The sequence below is a fragment of the Sander lucioperca genome, chromosome 8 (genome assembly GCF_008315115.2).
Source record: "Sander lucioperca isolate FBNREF2018 chromosome 8, SLUC_FBN_1.2, whole genome shotgun sequence".
Lineage (NCBI taxonomy): Eukaryota > Metazoa > Chordata > Actinopteri > Perciformes > Percidae > Sander > Sander lucioperca.
In genome coordinates, this window is record NC_050180.1 from 26826041 (window position 1) to 26851217 (window position 25177).

Genomic DNA, 25177 nt, shown 5'->3' on the forward strand with positions numbered 1-25177 from the left:
AGAGTGTTTTAATACAAATCTGATCTGTTTCCTAAACTTAAAGCTACATTGTGTAATTTTTTGAGTTGATTCTTTGTTCTTTCACAAATATGTGCTCATTCATGTGTAATTACTTCCATCAACTAATCAAAGTATTCTCGTAAGCGCAGAATCTGCCATTCAGAATCATTCAGAATACATACAGGCGAGTCACTCGAATGACAGCCACCATGTAGCGCCTCCATCTTTAAAATACATTAGCCAAAGATGGACATACCTCCGCCTTTCGCACTTTTAGACTCAGTGGCACCATGACGAATGCAAAGCAACAAGACCAATATTGGAGTGGCTAGAACAGCTGCGTGTAAACGACGGAAATACTAAGAGTTAATTTTGGGTTCAGCCACTGTAGCAGTTGAAACGCGCTCGGAATGAGAAGGGCTAAAAAGTAATATTCAGTACGTTGTCATATACAATTTCACCGCTAGATAGGAGAAATTCCTACACAATGCAAACTTTTCCCTAACCTTGACGAGTCATCTTTGTGCCTAAAATTAACTGTCATCGCTGCATTACACTTACTTTTTCTGGCTTGACTCCACTACCACGACCCCTGAAAGGACGGTCATCTGGCGGTGCCTGTAGCCGGCTCACAGTCACTTTTTGGCGGCTAAACAACTGCTGCTGGTAGCCGGCGTCCCGGAGCTCTGTAGCAGCTGAATAAAACCAGCAACGGCTAGTCTGAGTTTATCATTCTATGCATAGACGGATGGATTAGGACAACTTTAAATTATGCCCCCTTTTCAAGTTACCCCCTTTCAAGTTAAACCCCTCTATTGCAGTCTGCAGTCTAGAGTCTTGCAGTCTCTAAAAAGTTGAACATTTTGATATTTGAATGGTTCTTGTGGCTGAACGTGTGCAGAAGTTAGACACAACCAAAAAAACATACGGAAGATCAAAATAAAAATACTATATTTTATAATAATACTGTGAATGCTGCTGAATCAGAATTTACACAATAATCTAATTATGAAATGAACCATTCTTTATAATATGTACTTTTACTTTTGTTAAAGTATATTTTGATGCTGATACTTTTTAATATTTTCTTTATATTTTGAATCCATGATTTTCTCTAATAACTGAGTATTTCTACACGGTGGTTTTAGGTACTTTTACTTCTTTTGTTTTCTTTTTCTCTTATACGTTCACAAAGAAAACTTTATTATCCCATAGGAGGACATTCATGTAGTCTTACAAAATAAACGTTATCTTATTACTTAAACTATTCATCAATGAGTTTATTTGTATTTTGGATCAGTATCTTAACCTTGTTGTATTAACGTAATTAAATACGATCAGGACCAGACACTGTTTTTGTGACAATATGTCTTTTATTTTTGAATGCTTAGTTGATTATATAGTAAAGGAAATCAGATGAATAAAGAACACAACACATCAGTTTTAAGAATAAAAAGTAACCAGTTCATTAAACCAGTGGACTATATGAATTATTAATAGTTATTATGAAGTGTTATTACAGTTGCATTCTCCTCTTGTATCACAAAAAGGTCAGACAAAATATACACTTTTATTTTCTATCTGGACATTTTGGATAAAAAGATCATCACCACTCATGTCTGGTAGGTTTACCTTTGGACGGAGTCAGGCTAGCTGTTTCCAGTCTTTATGCTAAGCTAAGCTAGATGTTTCCCCCTGTTTCCAGTCTTTATGCTAAGCTAAGCTAGCTGTTTCCGCCTGTTTCCAGTCTTTATGCTAAGCTAAGCTAACGTCTGCTCGATGGAATTTCATATTTAGCGTACACACATGAGAGTTGTATTGATCTGAACAATAACTCTCAGAGAGAAATCTAATTAGTGTGTTAATATTTTATCAGATGAGTGGGCGCTGTTTATAACAGATAATATTCAGTAAACTAAAATGGAAAAGATGTGTGAGTATTCAAATGTTTTCTGTATTTCATTTTGTGTTATTTACTATACATTAAAAGTCCAATTACTGATTTGTATTTGTCCAGCTCAGTGAGCCAGTTTCTGTCTAATTTTAAACCCAAATGTGAACTGTTCCCTAACTCTTCAGATAATAAACAAGTGAAAGTGAGTCATCTGTCAGCAGAGAGCTGTTTCTGTCTGCTGAACAAACTGAAAGAGAATCAATGATAGAGATTATAGATGAGCTGTAGAGGCATCATGATGGTGGGTTAGAGTTATCCGCTGTTCTTGGAGCACACGAAAGAAAGTGGGAAAGTACAACCCCCGTTGTTCCAGCCATTTCCTGTGGAGAGAGTTTTCCAACCAATGTACATTTAATGTCAAATTTTTATTTTTAATAGTGCAACATACCACAAGATGTTTAAAATGTTGTTTTTTTACCTCCCCAGTTCATTTCAAGACAGTTCTCCCCTCCACCGGCATTGTCAGGTTGCCCCGCAGCAAAGTTTTTGTAGTTGAATATGGATCCATCGGCCCACAGCCACGTGCCCTCCTGGAGGAGAAAGATTGGTTCAAAGTCAAACTGAAATGAAGAGTTCTTGTTGTTGTAATACTTATTTTCTACAACTCAAGAGACGCATTCTCATGAACGGGTTTATATGATATCATGTGAAAACTTATGCACAACAACTCATATGACATCCCATGAAATTAGGTGACCGCCTGCCGGTCACATGACAGTTAGGGTTAGCTGGCTTTACAGTGAAATTTAGCCAAGAAAAGGTGACTGTGAGCCAGGTACAGAGCATCTTAAGGTGACGTCCTTTTGGAGGCCATTACAGTTGGTATTAGCCAACAAAAGGTGAGCATTATTTGGCCATGACAGTTAAGTTTGTACACCCAAAACGAGTTAAAGGTCCCATGGCATGAAAATGTCACTTTATGAGGTTTTTAATTATTTAATTAAACATTAATATGAGTTCCCCCAGCCTGTCTATGGTCCCCCAGTGGCTAGAAATGGTGATAGGTGTAAACCGAGCCCCGGGTATCCTGCTCTGGCTTTGAGAAAATGAAAGCTCAGATGGGCCGATCTGGACTCATGCTCCTTATGAGGTCATAAGGAGCATGATTACCTCCCCTTTCTCTGCTGTGCCCGCCCAGAGAATTTGGCCCACCCATAAGAGAGAGACATCATGGCTTTCAAACGAGCAAAGTGGCAGTTGGTCAATGCCACACCCCCACCCTTCACCTTGCCCCCCCCCCTCTCTCCTCCTCAACAGCTACAGACACAGAAATGGCACATCCTAAGGAAAGATCATTGTGGGACTGGCTCTAGTGGCTGTAATTCTGTACCAAGGCTGAATTTTGAAAAGAGACTTCAGATACAGTATTAGGGGACCACTAAGGCCTATATAAAAGCATCCAAAGAGCACCATGTCATGGGACCTTTAAGATAAGGATAAGATGAAAGCACTCCCGAGACATGAACATCCGTTTCCTGGGTGAAAGTCTTGTGTTTCCTCCTTAACTTCTTACATGACATGAACTCTGCTCTCCGGCTTGAAAGTGCTGTGTTTTAGGAGCCAAACATCCCCCCCGACCTCCTCCCTACGAGGATCTTCACGCTCTTATACAGCAGCAGTCAATGTGCTGCTGACTGTAATAAATATGAAGAATACATAAATATTACAGTAATTTACTTTTCAGAGCTATATGTACGAGTGCTTCATGAGAACAGGCTGAAAGATCAGGCTCAGTTTCCGCCCCGTTCTTTGGACGCCACTTCGTCGTGGATTTTTTTTCCGTTCGACTTTACTTAACTAATGAAGGTTTCAGGGAGACCAAGATGTTGCAAGGACTTTGATCAATGGAAAAGATGCTAAGTAACTCTGCAGAGGAACACAGCTGCATTGAAACATAACAAGTACACAGAGTATCCTGTTCTGAATAGCACAGTCACAAGATTCTTAAAAGCACACGAGCGACATCACTTCCTGTGTGATGATAAAAGTCTCACCTTCACTGCGTCAGTGCCTCCGATCCAGGCATTTTTGTCTATACCGGTCACTTGGTTAATGTAGTCTCGAAGGAATGTATTTTCCTCAGCTGAGTGGATGGAAGCCAGAGTCCCACCAGCGGTCTGGCAGAAGGTCTAACGGAGACAATATCATCAGTTTAAAATGTCAAGAAAAACAAAACATAATCACATTATTAACAGATCTCAATGTAGCAGAGAAGAAGTAGAAAGTGGCATGTATAGAAAAGACTCAAGTAAAGTACAAGTACCTCAACAGTTGTACATGTGGTATTTGTACTTTTACTGCAGTAAAGTATTATAGTACATTGGTATTAAGCATACATGTGTTATGATAGAAAGAACTGCTGTACCTCTGCATCGACCCAGGTCTTTGCCTGCATGTAGAAAGCGAAACAGCGAGTGCCGAACTGAGTCCAACCAGGAGGGCAGCAAGGTTCACCCTGTATGAACAAACAAGCCAAAAACAATCAGACTAGTATATATTGACATCTGTTTATTTACGGATTGTTCCTCCGCAGCGCTGTGGAGATAGAGCTGGCAATGCAAGACTACAATCAGAGCAACCCAACGAGTCAGAGATACTGTTCTGACCTGGGGGGAGGTTTTATTTCCTTCACAACACTGTGATCACAAAGCACATTCTTGCCTACACAGTCTCACTCCCAGCACCATAGCTGGATCTACCAATGAGGACACCGAGGTCCGGACCTCGGTATCACAAGATATGCCTGAATCATGCCTCACTTGGCTGACAATGAGAACTAAAGGAAACTTTATTTGGTAAAGGTTCTGTCAGATCGTCTCATTCTGCAGCTGCAAGTGTTTGCATCCACCTGGTTAATGCAAAAGAAATTTGGAAGCTCACTGTGCTTCATGTGAAAGTTTGTTTGCCTCCCTATGTACATTGTTAGAAAGGGCACAACATTCCCAACATTTTAATGTAAAAGTAATCTATGAAGAGTTAAAACTGTGGCTGGTATAGCAAAGTAAAGAAACTTTGCTTCTGCTGTATATCTGTCAGCTGGGTCCTGCACTCTGAGTCTGAACATTTCATCCAATACACACTGATGTAAAAATGTCAGAAGGGCATTTCCTCTTAGTCTCAAACAAGGTTGAATATTTTAAAAAGTATTAATGGGATTTGAAAGTCGAATACTACCCTGAATGTATAAAAGATGTGAAACATTTTAAAGTTTGAATGGAGTTTCCTGGTGAATGTATGAATGAGTAGATACAGTGAGGGTAAAAAGTATTTGATCCCCTGCTGATTTTGTACGTTTGCCCACAGACATCCGTCTGTCAAACGTCAGCCTTGAAACCTTAATGACTTGGAGAACATCTGGAAACAGGAGTGGGACAAAATCCCTCCTGAGATGTGTGCAAACCTGGTGGCCAATTACAAGAAACGTCTGACCTCTGTGATTGCCAACAAGGGTTTTGCCACCAAGTACTAAGTCATGTTTTGCAGAGGGGTCAAATACTTATTTCCCTCATTAAAATGCAAATCAATTCATAACGTGTTTGACATGCGTTTGTCTGGATTTTTTTGTTGTTATTCTGTCTCTCACTGTTCAAATGAACCTACCATTAAAATTATAGACTGATCATTTCTTTGTCAGTGGGCAAACGTACAAAATCAGCAGGGGATCAAATACTTTTTTCCCTCACTGTAGCAGTTGAAAATAAATGAATTTGTGTCAAATTTGAACATTCAAACTAATTTTTATCTGTCTGCATGTGAGCGGTAGGTAATTGGGTGAGACAATTAACAGCGTGCATGTTTTATTTCATGTATAGTAGTTCAAAATGTTTGGCTTGGTCATGTGTTACATATGTGAATTTTTTGTTAGAGGATATCATTAATGTTAGCTAACACAGTGAGCTCTTTACAACACCGTTATTGTAAATTATTAAGCAGCACTTGGATTAGCGAGCATCAAAAGCATCCGAAATGCATCGAAAATATTACTAGCATCAAAAAATTGTAGAAAGGATAAAGAAAAAGCATTTGAAAGTATTCAAACAAGCATTTTTTAATTAATTAAAGAACAGATTTCTTCTCAGAAGTTTACTAACTGAGCAGCTTTTTTATGAGAGAATTTTAAATAACAGAACATTTATTTTTACTGTAACTACATACTAAAGACTGGGTAATGATCTACCAGATCTTTATTTTGTTATTTTAGTGATTTATTTCATAAGCGTGTACTTACATATGTAGTCAACAGTCCGCTGGACAAACAGAGCAACAAAGCAAACGGAAAGACTGATGTCATCTGTGGAAAGACGTTAAACAAAGTCAACATACTGCAGACAAGAAAATAACTTCAGACAATGAATGACTGCAACTGTAAAAATAGATGAAATTGTGATAATAAATTGAAATATAAATACCTTTGCTGAGGTGGTGATTGACACAGAGGAGAAGAACAAGCTGATGACTGTCACTGAAAGAAAATGTCATAGATCTGAATACTATTAAACACTCAATAATAACAAATAAGGTTAAACTTAACCTGGATTTACTAATGCATCCACAATCTGCATTTAATTTTCTGCAGTCTAGTATAAACCAATCAAACTATCAAACTTTCAGGCAAAACATTGCTTGGTAATGATAACAGTACAGGTTGAAATATCCATTATACTCACATCAATACTTTTTGTTCTGCCTGGTTTGGTTTGGAGGGAAAAGAGAGTCACAGGCCCTTATATACCTTGGAAAGGGGAGTGGTCTAAGTCATGACTGACAGTCCAATTGAACATTCCCCACCCCCCTCTGGCCTGTAGATCAGGGTTAGGGTTCACTGTTTCTAGGCCATGATACTTCACTCACTCTTTTTTTTTTTTTTTAAGCAATCATTGATAACTTTTTACATTACATTACATGTCATTTAGTAGTAAGTAAGTAAGTAAGTAGTAAGAGCAAATACATTAGCTTTAAATAAGCAAAGCTACAAAGAGCCATATGGGTTATATAGGTTCAAGATTTTTTTTTATTTTTATTTTTTTATCAGATATTAAACTGATAAGAACAGATAGACTTGATCTTAGCCAAAAGGCCGAGAAGCAATATGGTTTTGGTATGTATGTTAATGTTCTTAAATTATGCAACATGGATAATTTGCCACAATAAAGAGGACAGATGCTGTTCATGGAAATATCAGATATTATTCCCAGCCATGTTTACTGGGATACATTAAGCGTTCATTTTAAAATGATTGTAAAATTTCTGACAGCATTTAAACGCAGCACTAGGGAAGCTTACTTTGCAGTTAGCTAGCATTAGCTAGTAATGTTGCACCCAGTGGTCCCTCTGCTTCACTCCCAGCCTGTAGAAGACTTTTTCGCCAGGAGGAGAGTGTAAAGCAACAAACTGCAGGAACTCGTACACCCAGCCAGACCAGAGCTGCTGTCCGGCGGGGGCAGCATTTGTTTCTTTTACACCATGGGTCTCAAACTCGTGGCCCGGGGGCCAATTGAGGCCCATGGGATGATATTGTGTGGCCCTCTACTTGACATCAAAGTTTAGTGTTAATGTGGCCCTCGCGCTGTTCCGAAACGCACCTTTTTGCTGAGTCGTTGCGCATGTCACTTACGGTCTCCTGACAGCAACGTTTGTTGTCAATGAAGTACCTGGGAAAGTATCAATGTTAGTCACTTGGTTGAAACGTGTTCCGAAGTGACGGAAAATATCTGCCATCACCCAGTTCCAGTCACGTCTCTCAAAACGTGCCGTGAAGAGAAAGGTTGGCGACGAGCACAGGCAATGTCAGGGAAAGTGGGAGACGGAATATTTTTTTTTTCGAGCACAGGGGCACTCCTACACGTCTCATATGCACAGAGAAAGTTGCAGTGTACAAGGAATATAACATTATACAGGCCCAGCCTGACCCAGACTCTACCTCCAGCGGCCCCCAGGTAAGTTGAGTTTGAGACCCTTGTTTTACACATAGCCACAAAACAGGAACACTCTTCTTATTCAACATCCTGGAAACCAACATCTCCATATAAGGTCACTTAAACTCCTCATGCTCTACCGATCATTTATCTAACACAGTTGATGGAGTGATTCCCAAAAATCGTTCTGAAATGATGTTCAGAACTGCACATAGGCAGAAAAACATGTCAAAAAACAGGGTTTTTAGAACCACCTTATTTATCTAAGCTTATTACACCATTTACACCGGCAGTCCGGCTCTCACTCTCAGCTCTCTTGATGCTGGTCTCCCAGTCATTCCCCTAGTAAACAAAAAATCAGGTTGTTAAAGAGCCTTGTCCTACCATGCCCCTAACCTTTGGAACGGCCTTCCAGTACGTGTTAAAAAAGCTAAAGTCAACTGATATTAAACACACACACACACACACACACACACACACACACATGTGACACAGAGAGTTTACAACCAATGTGCTTATCTGATTACATTTAACTTTTATATTTAAAAGTGCAACATACAACAAGATGTTTTAAATGTTTTTTTTACCTCCACCCCAGTTCATCATAATACAGAACTCCGCTCCACAGCCGTTGTTAGGCTGCCTCGCACTCGATTTTGTAGTTGAATTTGGATCCATCAGACCACAACTGTAAAGAATTCAAATGTCCACACGAGTCTTAGACTTCAAAGAATCTTTTGTATTAGGCAAACGTGCAGGTAACATACAGGCAGGTGCTAAAACTTAACTCCTCACAACTGCGTGAGTTTTACGTTACAGGCGCCACGTGCGTACGTGCGTAGGGATGTCGCAGAATGCCCTTAAAGGTATACAGCCACATATACATGGGCACATTATATGACAACAACCACGTAAACACCAGAGGCCTGTACTACGAAGCAGGATTTGGCGTTAACAAGCTAACTTCAGGTTCAACCCAGGGTTTTCTGTACCACGACGGTGGATCAGTACGTTACCGGGTTCAATCGCCGTGGTAACTCATGCTGAACACCTAACCTGCTCGGGAGCACACGGAAATATGCTGGCTCTATACTCGCTAAAAGTCCTGATTATTTACATGGAGTCTGGTGGGGTTGGTGATGGGGATTTCAGGCTGTCAGTTGTTGAATATGCCATGTGTTTCTTTAGTTTCTCCATTTGTATATATGTACAATAGTTTTGACTTTCCATCAAGTGTAATCAATCAGGCGCACACACACACACACACACACACACACACACACACACACACACACACACACACACACACACACACACACACACACACACACACACACACACACACACAGAGACACACACACACACACACACACAGAGACACACACACACAGACACACACACACAGACACACACACACACACACACACACACACACACACAGAGACACACACACACACACACACACACACACACACACACACACACACACACACACACACACACACACACACACACACACACACAGAGACACACACACACACACACACACACAGAGACACACACACACACACACACACACACACACACACACACACACACACACACACACACACACACACACACACAGAGACACACACACACACACACACACACAGACACACACACACACACACAGACACACACACACACACACACACACACACACACACACACACACACACACACAGAGACACACACACACACACACACACACACAGACACACACACACACACACACACACACACACACACACACACACACACACACACACACACAACACACACACACACACACACACACAGACACACACACACACACACACACACACACACACAGACACACACACACACACACACACACACACACACACACACACACACACAGAGACACACACACACACACACACACACACACACACACACACAGACAACTAAACCTGTTGAACCCTGCATTAGAATATTATTACACATTGTGTATACTTTCATACGGGACCAATTAGCATCTCTGTCATACTGTTTGTGTTGTTTGCTGCAAAACAAAGTATTTCTGTACATTCACACACAGCATGTTGTACAGTCCTTCAGATTACTGTATGAGTCAACCTACAGTAAGAGTTTCATCTCAATATGTCATAACCATCAAACAAATATCACAAGATTAAGTTTATCATTGAATAAAGGGCAGAGGATCCATCGTGTCAAAGTGTTTTTATTTATTACTAATGACTCATGTTTTTTCTAGTGTAACTTCATGAATAATAAACACATGTAGTGGTGTGTGCAGTAAGCTTTGCACCCTGTTGGTTCTTGAACGCACCTCAACTAGATCAAATTAGCTCCACCCAGGCCAAACCCCCTCATTAGCTGAGCTTATATAAAGCACCTGTATCATCCTGAAGAAGAAGAAGAAGAAGAAGAAGAAGAAGAAGAAGAAGAAGAAGAAGAAGAAGAAGAAGAAGAAGAAGAAGAAGGAGGAGGAGGAGGAGGAGGAGGAGGAGGAGGAGGAGGAGGAGAAGGAGGAGGAGGAGGAGGAGGAGGAGGAGGAGGAGGCGGCGGCGGCGGCGGCGGCGGCCTCTTGGCTTTGTCTCTGGCTGTTGGTTGCCACATGGGACCATCTCTGTGACTTTTAGGTATGTAATTGTGTTAAGTCTGTTTTATGCTTTCAAGGTGTTTTTAAATACTTAGTTGTATATTTTGCAGCAGTCTGCTACCTGCCTGACTGTTGGGCCTGGAAGGGATTCCAAGCCCCCCTGCCTGGAGTGGTGTGATGACCTCTCCCTTAGCCTACTGAGTACATATGAGTGAAGGTATGAGTAACTTAAAGCATGGGAGTCTGGTATGATTACTACCTGAGCTAAATGTTCACACACTGCTTTTAAACTTGTCATTAATGTAATCTTCTGTCTGAATTGTAGGTTGTCAACTGCTGTTTTGCCCTTAGTTTAGTTGTTTCTTGTATTTTAATCATTTTAATACATCTTTGTTAGTACCCCAGGACACTTCCTGTTTGATTTGTTTGTATTTTAGGTTATCAACTGGTTTGTTTTCTTGATTTTGTTAAATTGTTATTTTGCTTTCCAGTGGAGCTAGTAGCCAGCGTGTGGTGGAGGCTAGGCACGTTAGTGTGGTTCCCTTCACAGATTGTAGTGATAACAGCACGGTGACACGATTTGTAGTGACACGATTTGCGGTGACACGGTTTGCAGTGACGACATGCGGTGGGTAAGTTGGTGCAACCCTGGAACACACCCTTAGTAGACTGTCTCTCCACAGCTGGCCTCTGCCCACTTTCCTCCCCCTTTCCTTTGATAATTTAATCCATAACTGGGAGTGTATCTGTTTTAAAAGAATTAACGTGATTGCTAAATATATATTGTAATAAAACCTTTTCTACATTTTCTATGGCAATTTGAGTTAAACATCTCATTTCTAACCATCCTCTTTACAGGCACTTCCAGTCATAAATTATCCATTAATAAATGAATATTTCTTTTGTAACCACGTCTCTGTCTTACTTCAGTTACTGAACCTGTGTAGCCTTTTGTACAACTGGGGAGATTGTTGAAATAGAAATAAACATTTCTTGGGGTGGAAGTCCCCAGGTGGCGTTGTCGGTTAGTTAGACCCGGGTGGCGACTCCTCCCCTAGCGCCACCCGCCTTGCCACACACAGCTACACACAGACATATGCCGAATTGAAGTGGACCCCTTCCTATTTATAATTTATAACACGTTGCTATCAACAGTGTATACATTTTGTGGTAAACGGGAAAATGTTAAAAATGTCCGTTTTTTTTTTTAAATACAGTTTGGTGTGACGTGCTTTTAGGCATCGCTGAGTATGAGGTATTGTCAGAAACTTGCCGAATTTAAGAGTTATTCCTTCTCATGTGTTATTATCAGAAGATTTGTTGGAGGTTTTTACAACTGACAGTAATGGAAAACAATAACAATATAATGTTTGTTACAGGGCTCTAACACTCTGGAATTACGATATTTAAGATGTAAATGATGTAACAGACATGCCGAATTAAAGAGTGGATCCTTTCGATTTGTTACAACTTCAACATTATCATCTACACTTTAAGTTCACTTTGAGGGACGCCGGGAAACATTAAAACTGCGAGTTTGTGAATGGAGTTTGGTGTGAGGCGCACACAACGACGCTTCCAAAACAACGGTGTCCTCAGAGGGTCAAAACAGCCAACAGCTGTAGAGGGAAAAGGCGAATCGTGTTTGTTGTGGATCGGAGGGAGGCGACAGACTGAAGACGAGGTCGAGTAGACTCGTTTTCATTTTCCTCGCTGAAATTTAAATGTTTCAGACCGTTGGCTCGCCCTCAGGTTGCCCGGACAACACAGATAAGCTAGCAGAAGCTAAGCTAACGGAAGCTAAACTGCTAAATGGAGTTTAAGGCAGACAAACTGCGTTATGTAGCTCACTGTTAGCTTAATGCTAACGTGTGAGCCCAACATGGCGGAACAACAAACTAAGCTGTAGTCTTTGTTTTTAATCTAATTTTCTCAGTTTAAATCGGCTTTTAAAGGCTCGAAATCAACTCCTCTGATAAAATGTTTTTCATATTTGCAGAAAATATTTGGTTGAAGAGTCGATCTATAGGCCTACATAACGTTGTTATATTAAATGTCCGATTTTTTAAATGGAGTTTGGTGTGACGTTACTAAATATGATGTATTGTTGGAAGAAACATGCCGAATTGAAGAGTCAACCTTTCTCATTTGTTATTATTTAGCATTGTATATATACGGTTTTTATATTTGACAGAAAGTGAGAATTTTTTAAAATATCCGATTTTTTAAATGGAGACTGGTGTGAGGTCACTGAGTATGTATGAAGTATTGTTGTAAAACAGATGCCGAATTAAAGAGTCAGTGCTTATCCTTTATTATTGTTTAGCATTTTATTTTTTGAGGTTTTTACATATGACAGAAACTGAGAAAATATTTAAAATGTTTGATTTTTTTAATGGAGTTTGGTGTGAAGTTCTTAGATATAGTTGGAAGTTAGGTATTAGCATTTGAGACCGTTTAAGAGCTGATTCTTACTATTTAATAAGCTCTTACAGTATTAACTAATTAATAGTTTTAGTAATGTAGTAGTGTGTGTGTCTGTGCGTCTTGCTTTTATCATTTATAATAGTTTTAGTAAAAACAATGTTTTTTTGGTCAAATAAAATCAACATTTAGAGACGTCATCTACAACTAATCGACGCACAGACAGACACACACACACACAGACACACATACATACACACACACACACATACAGACTGAGAATGAGAATAATCTTAAAGTTAAGGTAATACCTGTCAGATTGATATAAAAGTGTGTTTTTCCTTCTTCCGTTAAGCAGGCGGTGATGTCACACAGACCCCTGTCTCCAGGGCAGTTACCATGGAGACGGACGCCGACAGAAACGGTGATGTCAGCGGCCCCAAACCTGAGCCGCCGGCCGCTGTGACGTCAGAAACAAGCGCTCCTCCCCCCCCCTCCGATGCCTGGGTGACATCACAGCTGCTGGCTCCGCCCCCGGCGTGTCACAGTCAGCTGATCATCGTGGAGCAGCGAGGTCAGGTGCTGCCCGCCGACCGCCACGTGGTGAGGCGCCTTCTTACATCCAGATGTGTGTGTGTGTGTGTGTGTGTGTGTGTCTGTCTGTCTGTCTGTCTGTCTGTCTGTCTGTCTGTCTGTGTGTGTCTGTGTCTGTGTCTGTGTGTGTGTGTGTGTGTGTGTGTGTCTCAGATCAGTTTGAGGATTATTTTCTTTAATCAGAGTTTTTTTCTGTGTCAGGTGATCGTGACGGGCCAATCAGAGGACAGAGAAGTGTTTGTCATCCCGTCCAATCAGCTGGCCGTGATCTCCGGGAGCCCAGCAGGTATTCTGATTGGAGGGGGGACCGAGAGCGTCTTTTGTTGCTATAACAATACATAGACATATAATACAACAGCTACTGCCAAGAATGCTATTAGCAGTGGTGCTAATGCTAACGTTAGATAAAACAAAGCTAGTCATGTCGTAGAACTCCTAAAAAGAGCTCAACGTCAACGTAGGGCATTTTTCTCACAAAACTTCAACTTCTTTCTGCAGAAAAAAACGTTAGCGGTGGCGTAAAAAAAAGTGCTCACGACTTCTTTGTGTGAACGTATTCTAACGCTATATATGTGCGTGCGTGCGTGTATGCATGCATGTGTGTGTGCGTGCGTATGTGTGTGTGTGTTTGTGTCTGTCTGTGTGTGTGTGTGTGTGTGTGTGTGTGCATGTATGTGTGCATGTGTCTATGTGTCTCTGTGTGTGTGTGTGTGTGTGTGTGTGTGCGTGCATGTGTCTGTGTGTGTGCGTGCATGTGTGCGTGTGTCTCTGTGTATGCGTATGTGTGTGTGTGTGTGTGTGTGTGTGTGTGTGTGTGTGTGTGTAGGTCCTGTTGATCCTGACAGCAGCAGACGACCTCCCAGAGAACAGTCAGCAGCCGGCAGGTTGTTTCCCACAATCCACTCTGTTCCTAATTGATTCATTAAGGCTCTCGTCAGCTCAGTGTGTTAATGTGGATGTCTGTTTCAGCTGTCTGGATGTTTCTGCTCAGATGAAGTCTGTCTCCGGCGTTCCCAGCTGGGCTCTGAGACTCCGTAATGTTCAGGTCAGTCTGAATATATATATATATATATATATATATATATATATATATATACACACACACAGTGGGGAGAACAAGTATTTGATAGACTGCTGATTTTGCAGGTTTTCCTACTTACAAAGCATGTAGAGGTCTGTAATTTTTATCAAAGGTACTCTTCAACTGAGAGACGGAATCTAAAACAAAAATCCAGAAAATCACACTGTATGATTTTTAAGTAATTAATTACATTTACATAACATCAGAAAAGCAGAACTTAATATTTGCTACAGAAACCTTTGTTTGCAGTTCCAGAGATCATATGTTTCCTGTAGTTCTTGACCAGGTTTGCACACACTGCAGCAGGGATTTTGGCCCCCTCCTCCATACAGACCTTCTCCAGATCCTTCAGGTTTCGGGGCTTTCAGCTCCCTCCAAAGATGTTCTATTGGGTTCAGGTCTGGAGGCTGGCTAGGCCACTCCAGGACCTTGAGATGCTTCTTACGGAGCCACTCCTTAGTTGCCCTGGCTGTGTGTGGGTCGTTGTCATGCTGGAAGACCTTCCTCCCTTTCTTCCTATCTTAACACCTTCCTTCCTTTTCCTCTGTCTCTTCCTTCCTTCCAGTTGTCAGTCTGGTTTAACCGTCCTACAGTGAAACTAAATCACATCACAGATCATTCAGACATCTGTTATATAACCCTGACCCGTCTTCTTCTTCTTCTTCCTGTGTGCAGAAGTTGGGCGATTCGTTCCGGGGTTTCTGCAGCTCTGAGTCCGAGCTGGAGGCCATCTTGTGTCTCCATAAGCAGCAGACCGGCTGTGTCTTCGGGACGCGTCAGTCTCCGTCTGTGGACAAACCGGCCACCAGATTAATGTGGAAGTCTCAGTACGTTCCCTACGACGGCATCCCCTTCATCAACACAGGTCGGTGTGTGTGTGTGTGTGTGTGTGTGTGTGTGTGTGTGTGTGTGTGTCTGTATCTGTCTGTGTGTGTAACTCTATGAAGAGCACAAGGGAAAGAAAGATGAACAGAGGTGACGTAAAGAAAACGAGAGAAAGAAGAGGGTTTAGAGGTTTAGAGGTAGGTGTGTGCTGAATAGGTGAAAGTGTTGATCTGTGCCGACTGGGTTTCAGGCAGCAGAGCGATCGTGATGGAGTGTCAGTTCGGACCTCGGAGGAAAGGCCTGCAGCCCCCCCGGAGCTCTGAACTCTCTGCACATGGCCCGTACAGAGCCACCTGTCCCGCCAGGTATGCTACGCGCTCACTTACCACTGCACACGGCCCGTACGGAGCCACCTGTCCCGCCAGGTAGGCTACACGCTCACCTACTAGTCTGTCTGTTTGTCTGTCTGTCTGTCTATCTATCTACCTACCTACCTACCTATCTATTTATTTCTTTGTTTATTTATTTCTGTCTGTCTTTCAGGATCTACATTAAGAAGGTGCGTAAGTTCCCAGAGTTCCGAGTTCCCGTGGAGCCGTCGGCCGACAGGAAGACGGTGAGACAGGAGCAGGAGAAATCCTTTCAGAGTCTGAAGACCCAGAACCAGAACCTGGAGACAGGGGGAGTCCTCAGGTACACACACACACACACACACACACACACACACACACACACACACACACCTGCAGCCCAGGGAAGCTGCCTTCAAGAGAGATGTATAAACCATTTGAGAGAGAACAGGAACTGTGAAATATAAAGTTTACTTGTGCTGTATTCAGGGGGTTAAAGAAGACAACAGGACGTCACACCCCCCCCCCCTCCCTTTGGACTACACTGTGTGTAGTCTATTTTATGCAAATGCTGAGCGATGCGACAAAGCGACAGCCAATCGGACTGAAGGCAGCATGAAGGCAGCGTGACGTATGAACGTTGGTTGCTCGAGTCGAAGAAAATCATTTAAGATGGCGGAAACGCTTCAGGACATCGTATTTCTGTATATATATCTCATATATTTTGTTACCCCTATCGAGAAATACACACTTTTAAATCCAAAAACATAGTTCTTGTGACTAGACAATACCTCTGAAGTGATCTTGCAGATACTAGACAATAGCCATAGTCAGTATACTGTATATAAACTGGACCAGCAGGTCCCGTGTCTCTGGACGGAGACCAGTGAAGTCTCTTTCCCGGTGATGGCTGAGCGTTACTGAGCAGCCTCCAACTGAGCTTGAAGACGTAGATGTGACGTGAGCAACCTGTCTGAAAGTTGGAAGTCTTCTGGTAGCTGTGCCAAGAGAAATCTCAATCATTCCCAATCTAGCAGAGACGGAGAGCGTAGGTATATGTTAGGGCTGGGCGATATGGCCTAAAAATAAAATCTCCGATTTTATTTTTTTTAATTCGATTTACGATTTTTTTCCGATTTTCCCCCCTACTTATTAAGGAAAGCAATAAGTACAAACGGCAGACAACTTAAAGCAAATTTTGCTTTTATTTAATCAAAAGCAAGACAAATGTAACCCCCATTTCTGGGATGAATAATAAATAAATGAACACCCTCTTGGACTCAAAGTCCCAGCTGTGTTTTAAGTCACAACTCTGTCTAGACTAAAAGGAGACAAACATTCACCTTGAGAGTAGCACCATTTTCTAAAGCATTAACAATACATTCAAATCTGAGGAAAACTAGACAGTGACATTTTTCATTGTATCTAGCCCAAACAATGCAATAACATACAGGGATACATGGCATGAACATGCACTGCATCTTACTCTTAGCAGAATTACATTTTTCAAACCAAAAACAGAACAAATACTCTGTCTTTAATTGCACTTTGCATAGAATTTTAAATAACAACATAAAGAGGCAACACCTCTGTCTTGGGTAAAATACTAATGTAAACAAAGATTTAGCAGAGTACAAAATGTGCAAAATAAATAATACATCAACTCCAACTGAAATTGTTAAAGTGCAAACTTTGCTTTAAAAAAATAAACTGTGCCATTTGTGTCCCTGAATGTATGAACAGGAAAGAAAAATCACATTTTGGTTGAGGTCCAGAACATGAGATATGTGCTTAAGTTGCTGTCAATAACATTTAAACATTTTTGGCAAGGAAAATCAGCCTGTCCACTGCTTCTGGCTTGAGGCAAGCTCTGCTGCATGTGACAACTCCTCCCCCCACACTGAAAAGCCTCTCAGATGGGGCACTTGTTGCAGGGATACTGAGGTATTTCTTGGCCAGGTGACTGAGCCTTGAGAAGTTGGATTTGTTGCTCTTCCACCACTGCAGTGGATCAATGTCAGGGTCTGCCTCTGGCAAGAGCAGATAGGTTGCCAGTTCAGTCTCTATTTTAGCTTCTTCCGACTGGTCAGAAGTTGGCACAACACTCTTCTTGAAGAAGGTTGCTAAGGTCTTTTTCCTCTTGGGGTCTGGCTGAGGCCTTGCCTCTTCCTGGTCCACCTGCACAACTGGACCAGGCTGTGGTGTGCTTTTGTCAGCGGGGAAAGACAGAAGTTCACTGACAGCTCTTCTTTTGACATGCTCCACCTTGTCTGGGTCGATGTAGGATGTCCGGAACCTTGGATCCATCAGAGAGGCCATGTCCAAGAGCTCATCCTTGACAGGATCACTGTATTTGTCAACAAGGTATCCCAGTATGTTCCTTTTTATTGTTTTGGTAAGCTCCGTGTCGTTGTCCTCAGGCTGCAAAAGACTGGTTTTGAACAGATGGATAACAGGCTTGATGTATGAGACACTGACATACATTTCCCCTGATAGCGCAACCGTAAAGTCTTGGAGTGCTTTAACCGCCTTGTTTACTGACTCCAAAACCTCGATGTCTTGCCAAGAGGGCACAAGATGGCGGCTTTTAACATCAGACCCCAGGACACGGGCTATAGCCTTCTCCTGTTCCAGGAATCGCTCTATCATCTTTTGGCGGGAGCCCCATCTGGTTGGGGATTCTGTTGTTAGCTGATGAGGGGGAAGGCCAAGCTCTGACTGAGCTACACCCAGCTCTCTTCTTTTCTTCCAACTGTAGGAAAAAGCAGCGACTATCTTCTTGCAAACTCCAATGGCACGATCTATGCGGGGATCCTTAACACCATTCTCTGTATGATAAAGAATAAAACACAAAGACATACATCACTATTGGGGACTTTAATAAATATCAGTCTACATTAGGGCTGTCACGATATGATATCGTGATTATCACATCCAAAATAAAAGTTTGTTTTTTAGTGGACACGCCATATTGAAACATTCTTGCAGAGTTTGTTTTTTTTTGGCTAGGCCTAATTAAAAAAAAAAAATCACGTACAACACTTAAACTTTTTAAACGGTGGATGAACCGCAGTCAGGTAGTCAGACACTCGTCTTTTCGTAGTCGAGTCAGCTTGACTAAATGTTGGGTTGGCTGACTGAAAAAAGAAGAACTCCTCTAGCACTGCATGTTTGGATGAGGATAATATGTGCTCTGTCAAAATTGAATATTTTATTTTACTTATTGTTAGACTTACCAATAGCGTTGTGTAGTTTGTGTCCAAAGCACTGGAGGTTTGGCCATCCGTTCACTCTCAGGGCTTTAATCATGTTGGTGCCGCTGTCAGTTGTCATGCAGCATAGACGATTCTCAGACAGGTTCCAGCAGTCGAGAGCGTCTCTCAGTCCCTTGGCAACAAGTTCACCGGTGTGGTCCTCGGGAAAGTATGACGTTTGGAGGGAAATACTCCGCAAATCCCACGCATTGTCAATGAAATGCACCGTTAAACTCATATAAGGTTGCATAGTCCGACTGGACCACATGTCGGTTGTTGCCGAATAAAAGGACAGCTCCTCCAGTTCTCTGCTGACTTTCTTTCGTGTGTTGTTGTACAGCTGGGGCAAGGCGACTTCACTGAAGTACTTGCGGCTGGGTAGCTCATATCTGGGGTCTAAGGTTTTAATCAAATTAATAAACCCCGTCTTCTCCACGGTATATATGGGTACCATGTCTTTGGCTATGTGCAAAGTGACCGCTTCGGTGATTGTTCTCCACCGTGCCCCTTTCCTGTCATATGCGGTGCCTTGTTCAAAGGATTCGGCTACAGTTAGCTGTTTTTTAGCTAAGGTTTGTTGGTCACTGCGGTTTTGTTCGTCTCGAAGAGACTGGCATTTTTCATATTCGGCTGGATGTCTCTGTTTCAGGTGTTGGAATAGGTTTGTGGTGCTGCTGCCTTTGACTGTGATGGGCTTTAGGCAAATGTTGCAGCGTGGGGTCTCTTGCTCCACGTCTGTCGCAGTAAACCCATACCAGTTCCAAACAACAGATGATTTTATTCCTTTCTTGGGAACAAACTTCCCACTCTCACCGGTAGCCATGTTGTCGCTTGCTGTTGCTGTTTCGTGTGTGCTATGATGTTGTTGTCGCTTGCCATACTGCTATCTGAAACTAACGCTACGGAAGCTCCGGGGAGCCAAAAATGCGCCATTACACAAAAACTCGATTTACTTATTTTTTAAATCGCCCGCAACAGAAAACTCGAATTAATTCATTCAATCGATTTATCGCCCAGGCCTAGTATATGTAAGGAGATAACATAGACACAGGCTAATTATTGATCACTAAAATGATAGTTAACATTAGTAATTAAACTTAAACAGCTAATGGAAGTCCAAACTGCCTGAGAGCTTCTCCTGTACTATACGGTAATTCCTCTACTATGAGACAGTAAGTCTCGTGGTTATGACCCAATCGTTAGCCTATTTTTATAAAAACGTCTGCTACGGAGCCATAACGTGAGCTACAAGGTAATGGAGCCTTTTATACATTGTCGTGTTTCTTTAGAAATAAACAACGGACAAATAGAGTCTTTAAACTCTTCAGATGTAAAGTTATTCTCTGTCAAAGTGACGTCAGAATGAATGGCAGTCAATGGGATGCTAACGGGGGGTGATGGCTTGGTAGCATCACAATGGCGCCATAGGAGGTTTGAGTTCTGAAGAGAGGCTTACCCCCTTTGGCAATAGCATGCTACTATCGATACAGAAGCGTCACTGTGTCAAACGTTCACAGAAACAAATCGATCAAACTTTAGTTCCGCAAAGCTGTGAGAAAATGGAGGAAAAACTTATTTTAGTGATGTCCACGTTCCCGGTCCTGTACAATCTAACCTTAATCTATAGTATGTCTATGGGTCTATCCACAAAGTAAACAGAGGGGACGGGCTTGAAGGTAGCGCCAGAGAATTTCTGTTTACTTATGCCAAGCAACCAGGAGTAGGCTAGGCACGCCCGGGAACGCCCATCAGGCGAGTGCGTGTCGCTGTAGCTGTAGCTGTAGCTAATGTGACTGTAGGCTAAGACTCTGTGTTAATCATCTGAACCTGCAAAGTAACTCCAGTTCTTAAACTGCTGCTGTTTGTGTGTGTGTGTAGGTTTTACCTGCAGCTGCCCACAGAGAGAGCTCACCTGTACCACACCGTGGACACGCCCCCCATCCCCCCACCGCCCCCGGACCTCCCCCCTCCTCCCCCCACACAGCCAGAGGAAGAGGAGGAGGAAGACGAGGAAGAGCAGGTAGCAGTAACACACTGCAGACTACAGAGAAATGTACATGCTGATAGAAAGTCCCAGAGCAGATTCACACACTTCTTCAGAGATCATGTCCAGCTCTATCTCCACTGTGATGTGGAGCAAGGTCTGGTTGCAGCACAGATGCATTCTGGGATAGGAGAATAAACTCTCTGGGTTGTTTGCATTTCTTTCAACCAATCACAATCATCGTGGGCGGCGCTAAGCTCGGGACGCAGCGACGGTGGCTCTGCTAAATAGTCTCAGGAAGGAACTTGTTCTGGTGGAACAGTTGCACCCTGCAAAAGAAAAACGCAGAAGATCGGCACTAGATCTCAATGTTTTCCGACCGCACTTGAAGGCAGCTTCATCATCAAACGGCCCCCTGGTGTGACTTCCTGTTGTCTTCTTAGACTCCCTGAATGTAGCACAAGTAGACTTTATATTTCACAGTTCCTGTTTTCTCTCAGATCATTTATACATCTGGACAAACAGTGACAAAACACCAAAAATGTCAACGACATTTTTGTGACGTCTTGTTATACAAAGTTGACTTTTTCAGCGTTTTTTAAAGAGTTAAAAGTGAAGAAAAGATATCGATATTGAAGAAAAGTGTTGATAAAATGTCAAAAACATCAGAAAAAAATTAAAAAAATAACCTCGCCAAAAATGTAGGAAAAAGCATCAATAAAAATGTCAAAAGCACCAAAAACATCAGGAGAAATGATCACTCTTAAATCTTTCTTGTGGCAGAGATAGAGGCAGTGATGTTTCCTGTTTCCTGTACGGGACTCTCACACCGCCTCAAAACCAACAAATATTAAATATGATATATTAAAAATAACAAATATTAACAAATACTGAAATAAAATGTACAATTATCACACATCCTCTCCAGCACAGCAACGAGTATTACACACTAGCTAGTAACGTGTGATGAACAGGAACTCAAGTAAAAGTGGAAGTAATAATACTCCAGTAGAGTACAGATACAGCCTTTTAGTCATTAAAGCCAAACTCTCGCCAAAATACAACCTAGTGTCTTTTTGTGAATGTACCCGAGTCAAACTTTCATTTAAAAGCATATTTAGGACAGAATCGCCACTTTTAAGATGTACCGTATTTTCGTTTTTGGGTCAAATGGCCTTTTGAATGGGAGAGCTAGGGGCACTTTTATGCTAGCCTCAAAATATCTATTTTTAAACCACTAAGAAGGCTCAACGCAACATGAGACTTTGCTCCAAGTATCACCAGGAGCTCTACACCTTAACCAAAGCATTGACAACATTGGTTGTGTTCACAGAGTTTACTAAAAGAAAGGTTTTGAGCAACTCACGTTAGCAGTTGGTGTTTACGCTATCCGCCATTTTCCCAGTCGAAAATAGGCGATCTCTGAATGTGAATGAACGGACTCCATAGGAGGAAATGTCATTCTTATATCAGGCTCCTTTTTCACCTACAAGGTCAATATTGTGTTTCACTAACGACAAAACAAGAAATAATCCGTGCATTTATATGGAACTAAGCTTTAGGAGCTTTCCATCTTTACTCTCCTTCCTCGACTATTTCTGACTGGCTCGATAGACGGAGACCGGAAGAACAACAGCTACAGTGAGTTGTTCAAAACTTTTCTTTTTAGTAAACTCTGTGAACACAACCAATGTTGTCAATGCTTTGGTTAAGGTGTAGAGCTCCTGGTGATACTTGGAGCAGTCTCATGTTGTGTCGAGCCTTCTTAGTGTTTTAACATCTTAAAAGTGGTGATTCCGTCCTAAATATGCTTTTAAACGAAAGTTTGACTCGGGTACATTCACAAAAAGATCCTAGGTTGAATTTTGGCGACAGTTACGCTTTCAATCTTTCTTGTGGCAGAGATAGAGGCAGAAATGTTTCCTGTACGGGACTCTCACACCGCCTCAAAACACTCCCACAAGTCCGCAGCAGAACTTTTTGAGTGTCCCCTCTGCACCCTAAACACACTACCCCCCCCGTTCAACATGAACGGAAAGACCTGCGATTTTGCCGGACCGTCTGACGGCTGACGCTGGCTGTCTGAACGCGGCTTAACGGGGAATTTGGCGCTCTTCTACTTGACCATATCTTCTACCATCTTTAGATAACGAACTAACGGTCTCCTCCCGTTTCCTGTCAGGACGGAGCGGTCCCGTCTCGTCTCCACCCTCGCGTGGCAGAGAAGATCAGACAGCTGGTGGCCGCCGGGCATCATCAGGTGTACAGCGTCCGCAAACAGCTCAGGTAGGGAGCACACCTGAGACCATCAGACTATGTTAGGAACAGCTCAGGTAGGGAGCACACCTGAGACCATCAGACTGTTAGGAACAGCTCAGGTAGGGAGCACACCTGAGACCATCAGACTATGTTAGGAACAGCTCAGGTAGGGAGCACACCTGAGACCATCAGACTGTTAGGAACAGCTCAGGTAGGGAGCACACCTGAGACCATCAGACTGTTAGGAACAGCTCAGGTAGGGAGCACACCTGAGACCATCAGACTACGTTAGGAACAGCTCAGGTAGGGAGCACACCTGAGACTATGTTAGGGACCATACACGCAACCCCCGATTCCTTTCAGGGCATTAAGTTAACGATGTGTGTGTGTGTGTGTGTGTGTGTGTGTGTGTGTGTGTGTGTGTGTGTGTTCAGGCGTTTTGTGGAAAAGGAGCTGTTTAAATGTGACGGTCTTCCAGAGAGACACAACCTCAGATACTTCCCCACTGTCAACGACATCAAGAACCACATCCATGAGTCCCAGAAGGCCCTGGGGCTGACTGCTGCTACCGCAGAGGTCCTACACACACACACACACACACACACACACACACACACACACACACACACACACACACCCAAAATGCTGGACCCCACAAGGCTGTGCAGACCCCACAAATATACTGTATTCCCTGGTTTTTGGACCCGACGAATATAGAAAAACAAGCACACACACACACACACACACACACACACACACACACACGATCGCACTCACACACACACACACACACACACACACACACAGACACGGTTGCACTCACGCACACATACACACACACAGACACACACACACACACACACACACACACACACACATACACACAGACACACTCGGTCGCACACAGACACACAGACACACACACAGACCCAGTAGTCTAGTGAATGTACTGAGGTAGTTTGTGTCTCCCTCTAGTGGACAGAAGACAGAACTGACCCTCTGATGGAGACCGTTACGCTGACACTGACTCCTGCTGCTGAAGGTGACGCACGCATGCACGCGTACGCGCGCACACACACACATACGCACATGTGAACAGTCTGTCTGTGAACTGCTTTACGTTTATATTTGTATATTTCTGTAGCTGTGGATGGCGGCGACTCTTTGTCTCCTGACGCGGTTCAGCTCTTCACGTCTCTGTCCTCTCTGCAGCCGCGGATCTTTGCTCAGCTGCAGGTCAGAAAACACCAACAACCAATCAGCTCACAGCCACAGTTCCAACCAATCAGCTCACAGCCACAGTCCCACTGAGGTGTACTGAGAGTATAAAGTGTGTATCTGAGAGTATAAAGTGTATTTCTGCTGTCAGGGGATCGTGCCGCCGGCCGTCAGCACAGCCTCCCTTCCTCAGACACCTGCAGAGAAACAGCTGCTTCTACAGAACGGAGAGAACGGAGAGAATGGAGAGAGAGGAAAGAGAGGAGAGAACGGAGAGAATGGAGAGAGAGGAGAGGGAGGAGAGAACGGAGAGAATGGAGAGAGAGGAAAGAGAGGAGAGAACGGAGAGAATGGAGAGAGAGGAGAGAAGGGGGAGAACATCCTGGTGCAGATGATCAGCTCTCCTGACAACCCTGAGCACGGTAATCACTGAGCCAATCACAGCACGGTAATCATTGAGCCAATCACAGCACGGTAATCACTGAGCCAATCACAGCACGGTAATCACTGAGCCAATCACATTGTTTGTTTCCAAAATCTCCTCCGTTGTAGACACGTTTCTGTTGTGTTTGTTTCTCAGCTCTGCTGGATGTAAACGTGGTCCACATGGAGGAAGGAGAGGAAGAGGAAGAAGAAGAAGAGGAAGAGGAGGAGGAACAGATGAAGAGGAGGACCAGATAAAGAGGAGGA

At 42.8% G+C, this 25177-nt stretch overlaps 2 protein-coding genes, 1 long non-coding RNA gene and 1 pseudogene across 6 annotated transcripts; 1 reads left to right on the forward strand and 3 right to left on the reverse strand.

Annotated features, from left to right (window-relative positions):
* Nucleotides 1-266: 266 nt before the first annotated feature.
* LOC118495543 lies at nucleotides 267-22642 on the reverse strand. Its single transcript, XR_004897995.1, has 4 exons — nucleotides 22633-22642; nucleotides 20149-20158; nucleotides 1336-1727; nucleotides 267-278 (listed from the first exon to the last, which is right to left on the reverse strand). It is a non-coding gene; the product is annotated as an uncharacterized LOC118495543 (long non-coding RNA).
* On the reverse strand, nucleotides 1963-6275 carry LOC116060883 (galactose-specific lectin nattectin-like). The gene is made up of 5 exons (XM_031314640.2): nucleotides 6183-6275; nucleotides 4320-4409; nucleotides 3949-4083; nucleotides 2373-2484; nucleotides 1963-2274 (listed from the first exon to the last, which is right to left on the reverse strand). Exons 1-5 carry the CDS (start codon nucleotides 6273-6275, stop codon nucleotides 2207-2209), a joined length of 498 nt encoding a protein of 165 aa, XP_031170500.1. The 3' UTR covers nucleotides 1963-2206.
* Nucleotides 6869-7043, reverse strand: LOC116040608 (annotated as a pseudogene).
* Nucleotides 12087-25177, forward strand: carf (calcium responsive transcription factor). Of its 4 annotated transcripts, none has more exons than XM_036003993.1 (15): nucleotides 12087-12182; nucleotides 13281-13525; nucleotides 13718-13802; nucleotides 14343-14400; nucleotides 14486-14561; nucleotides 15273-15462; nucleotides 15673-15847; nucleotides 15966-16115; nucleotides 20905-21046; nucleotides 23193-23296; nucleotides 23704-23845; nucleotides 24245-24311; nucleotides 24414-24505; nucleotides 24639-24909; nucleotides 25068-25177. In XM_036003993.1, the coding sequence occupies exons 2-15, from the start codon at nucleotides 13322-13324 to the stop codon at nucleotides 25166-25168; spliced, it is 1857 nt and encodes a 618-aa protein (XP_035859886.1). In that variant the 5' UTR covers nucleotides 12087-12182; nucleotides 13281-13321; the 3' UTR covers nucleotides 25169-25177. The 4 variants fall into 4 exon arrangements, with proteins under 4 accessions (XP_035859886.1, XP_035859887.1, XP_035859889.1 ...); XM_036003994.1 differs by having other exon boundaries at nucleotides 23704-23840; nucleotides 24243-24311; XM_036003996.1 differs by having other exon boundaries at nucleotides 15673-15787.

What these genes read in the sequence shown, in the direction of transcription:
- carf (XM_036003993.1), top strand. Translation starts at nt 13,322, where the DNA reads ATGGAGACGGACGCCGACAGAAACGGTGATGTCAGCGGCCCCAAACCT. An exon ending in TGCCCGCCGACCGCCACGTG is followed by an intron (nt 13,526 to 13,717) that starts GTGAGGCGCCTT and finishes TTTCTGTGTCAG; the next exon opens with GTGATCGTGACGGGCCAATC. An exon ending in GAACAGTCAGCAGCCGGCAG is followed by an intron (nt 14,401 to 14,485) that starts GTTGTTTCCCAC and finishes TGTCTGTTTCAG; the next exon opens with CTGTCTGGATGTTTCTGCTC.
- LOC116060883 (XM_031314640.2), bottom strand. Translation starts at nt 6,275, where the DNA reads ATGTTGACTTTGTTTAACGTCTTTCCACAGATGACATCAGTCTTTCCG. An exon ending in GCGGACTGTTGACTACATAT is followed by an intron (nt 4,410 to 6,182) that starts GTAAGTACACGC and finishes TTGTTCATACAG; the next exon opens with GGTGAACCTTGCTGCCCTCC. An exon ending in AGACCTGGGTCGATGCAGAG is followed by an intron (nt 4,084 to 4,319) that starts GTACAGCAGTTC and finishes TGTCTCCGTTAG; the next exon opens with ACCTTCTGCCAGACCGCTGG.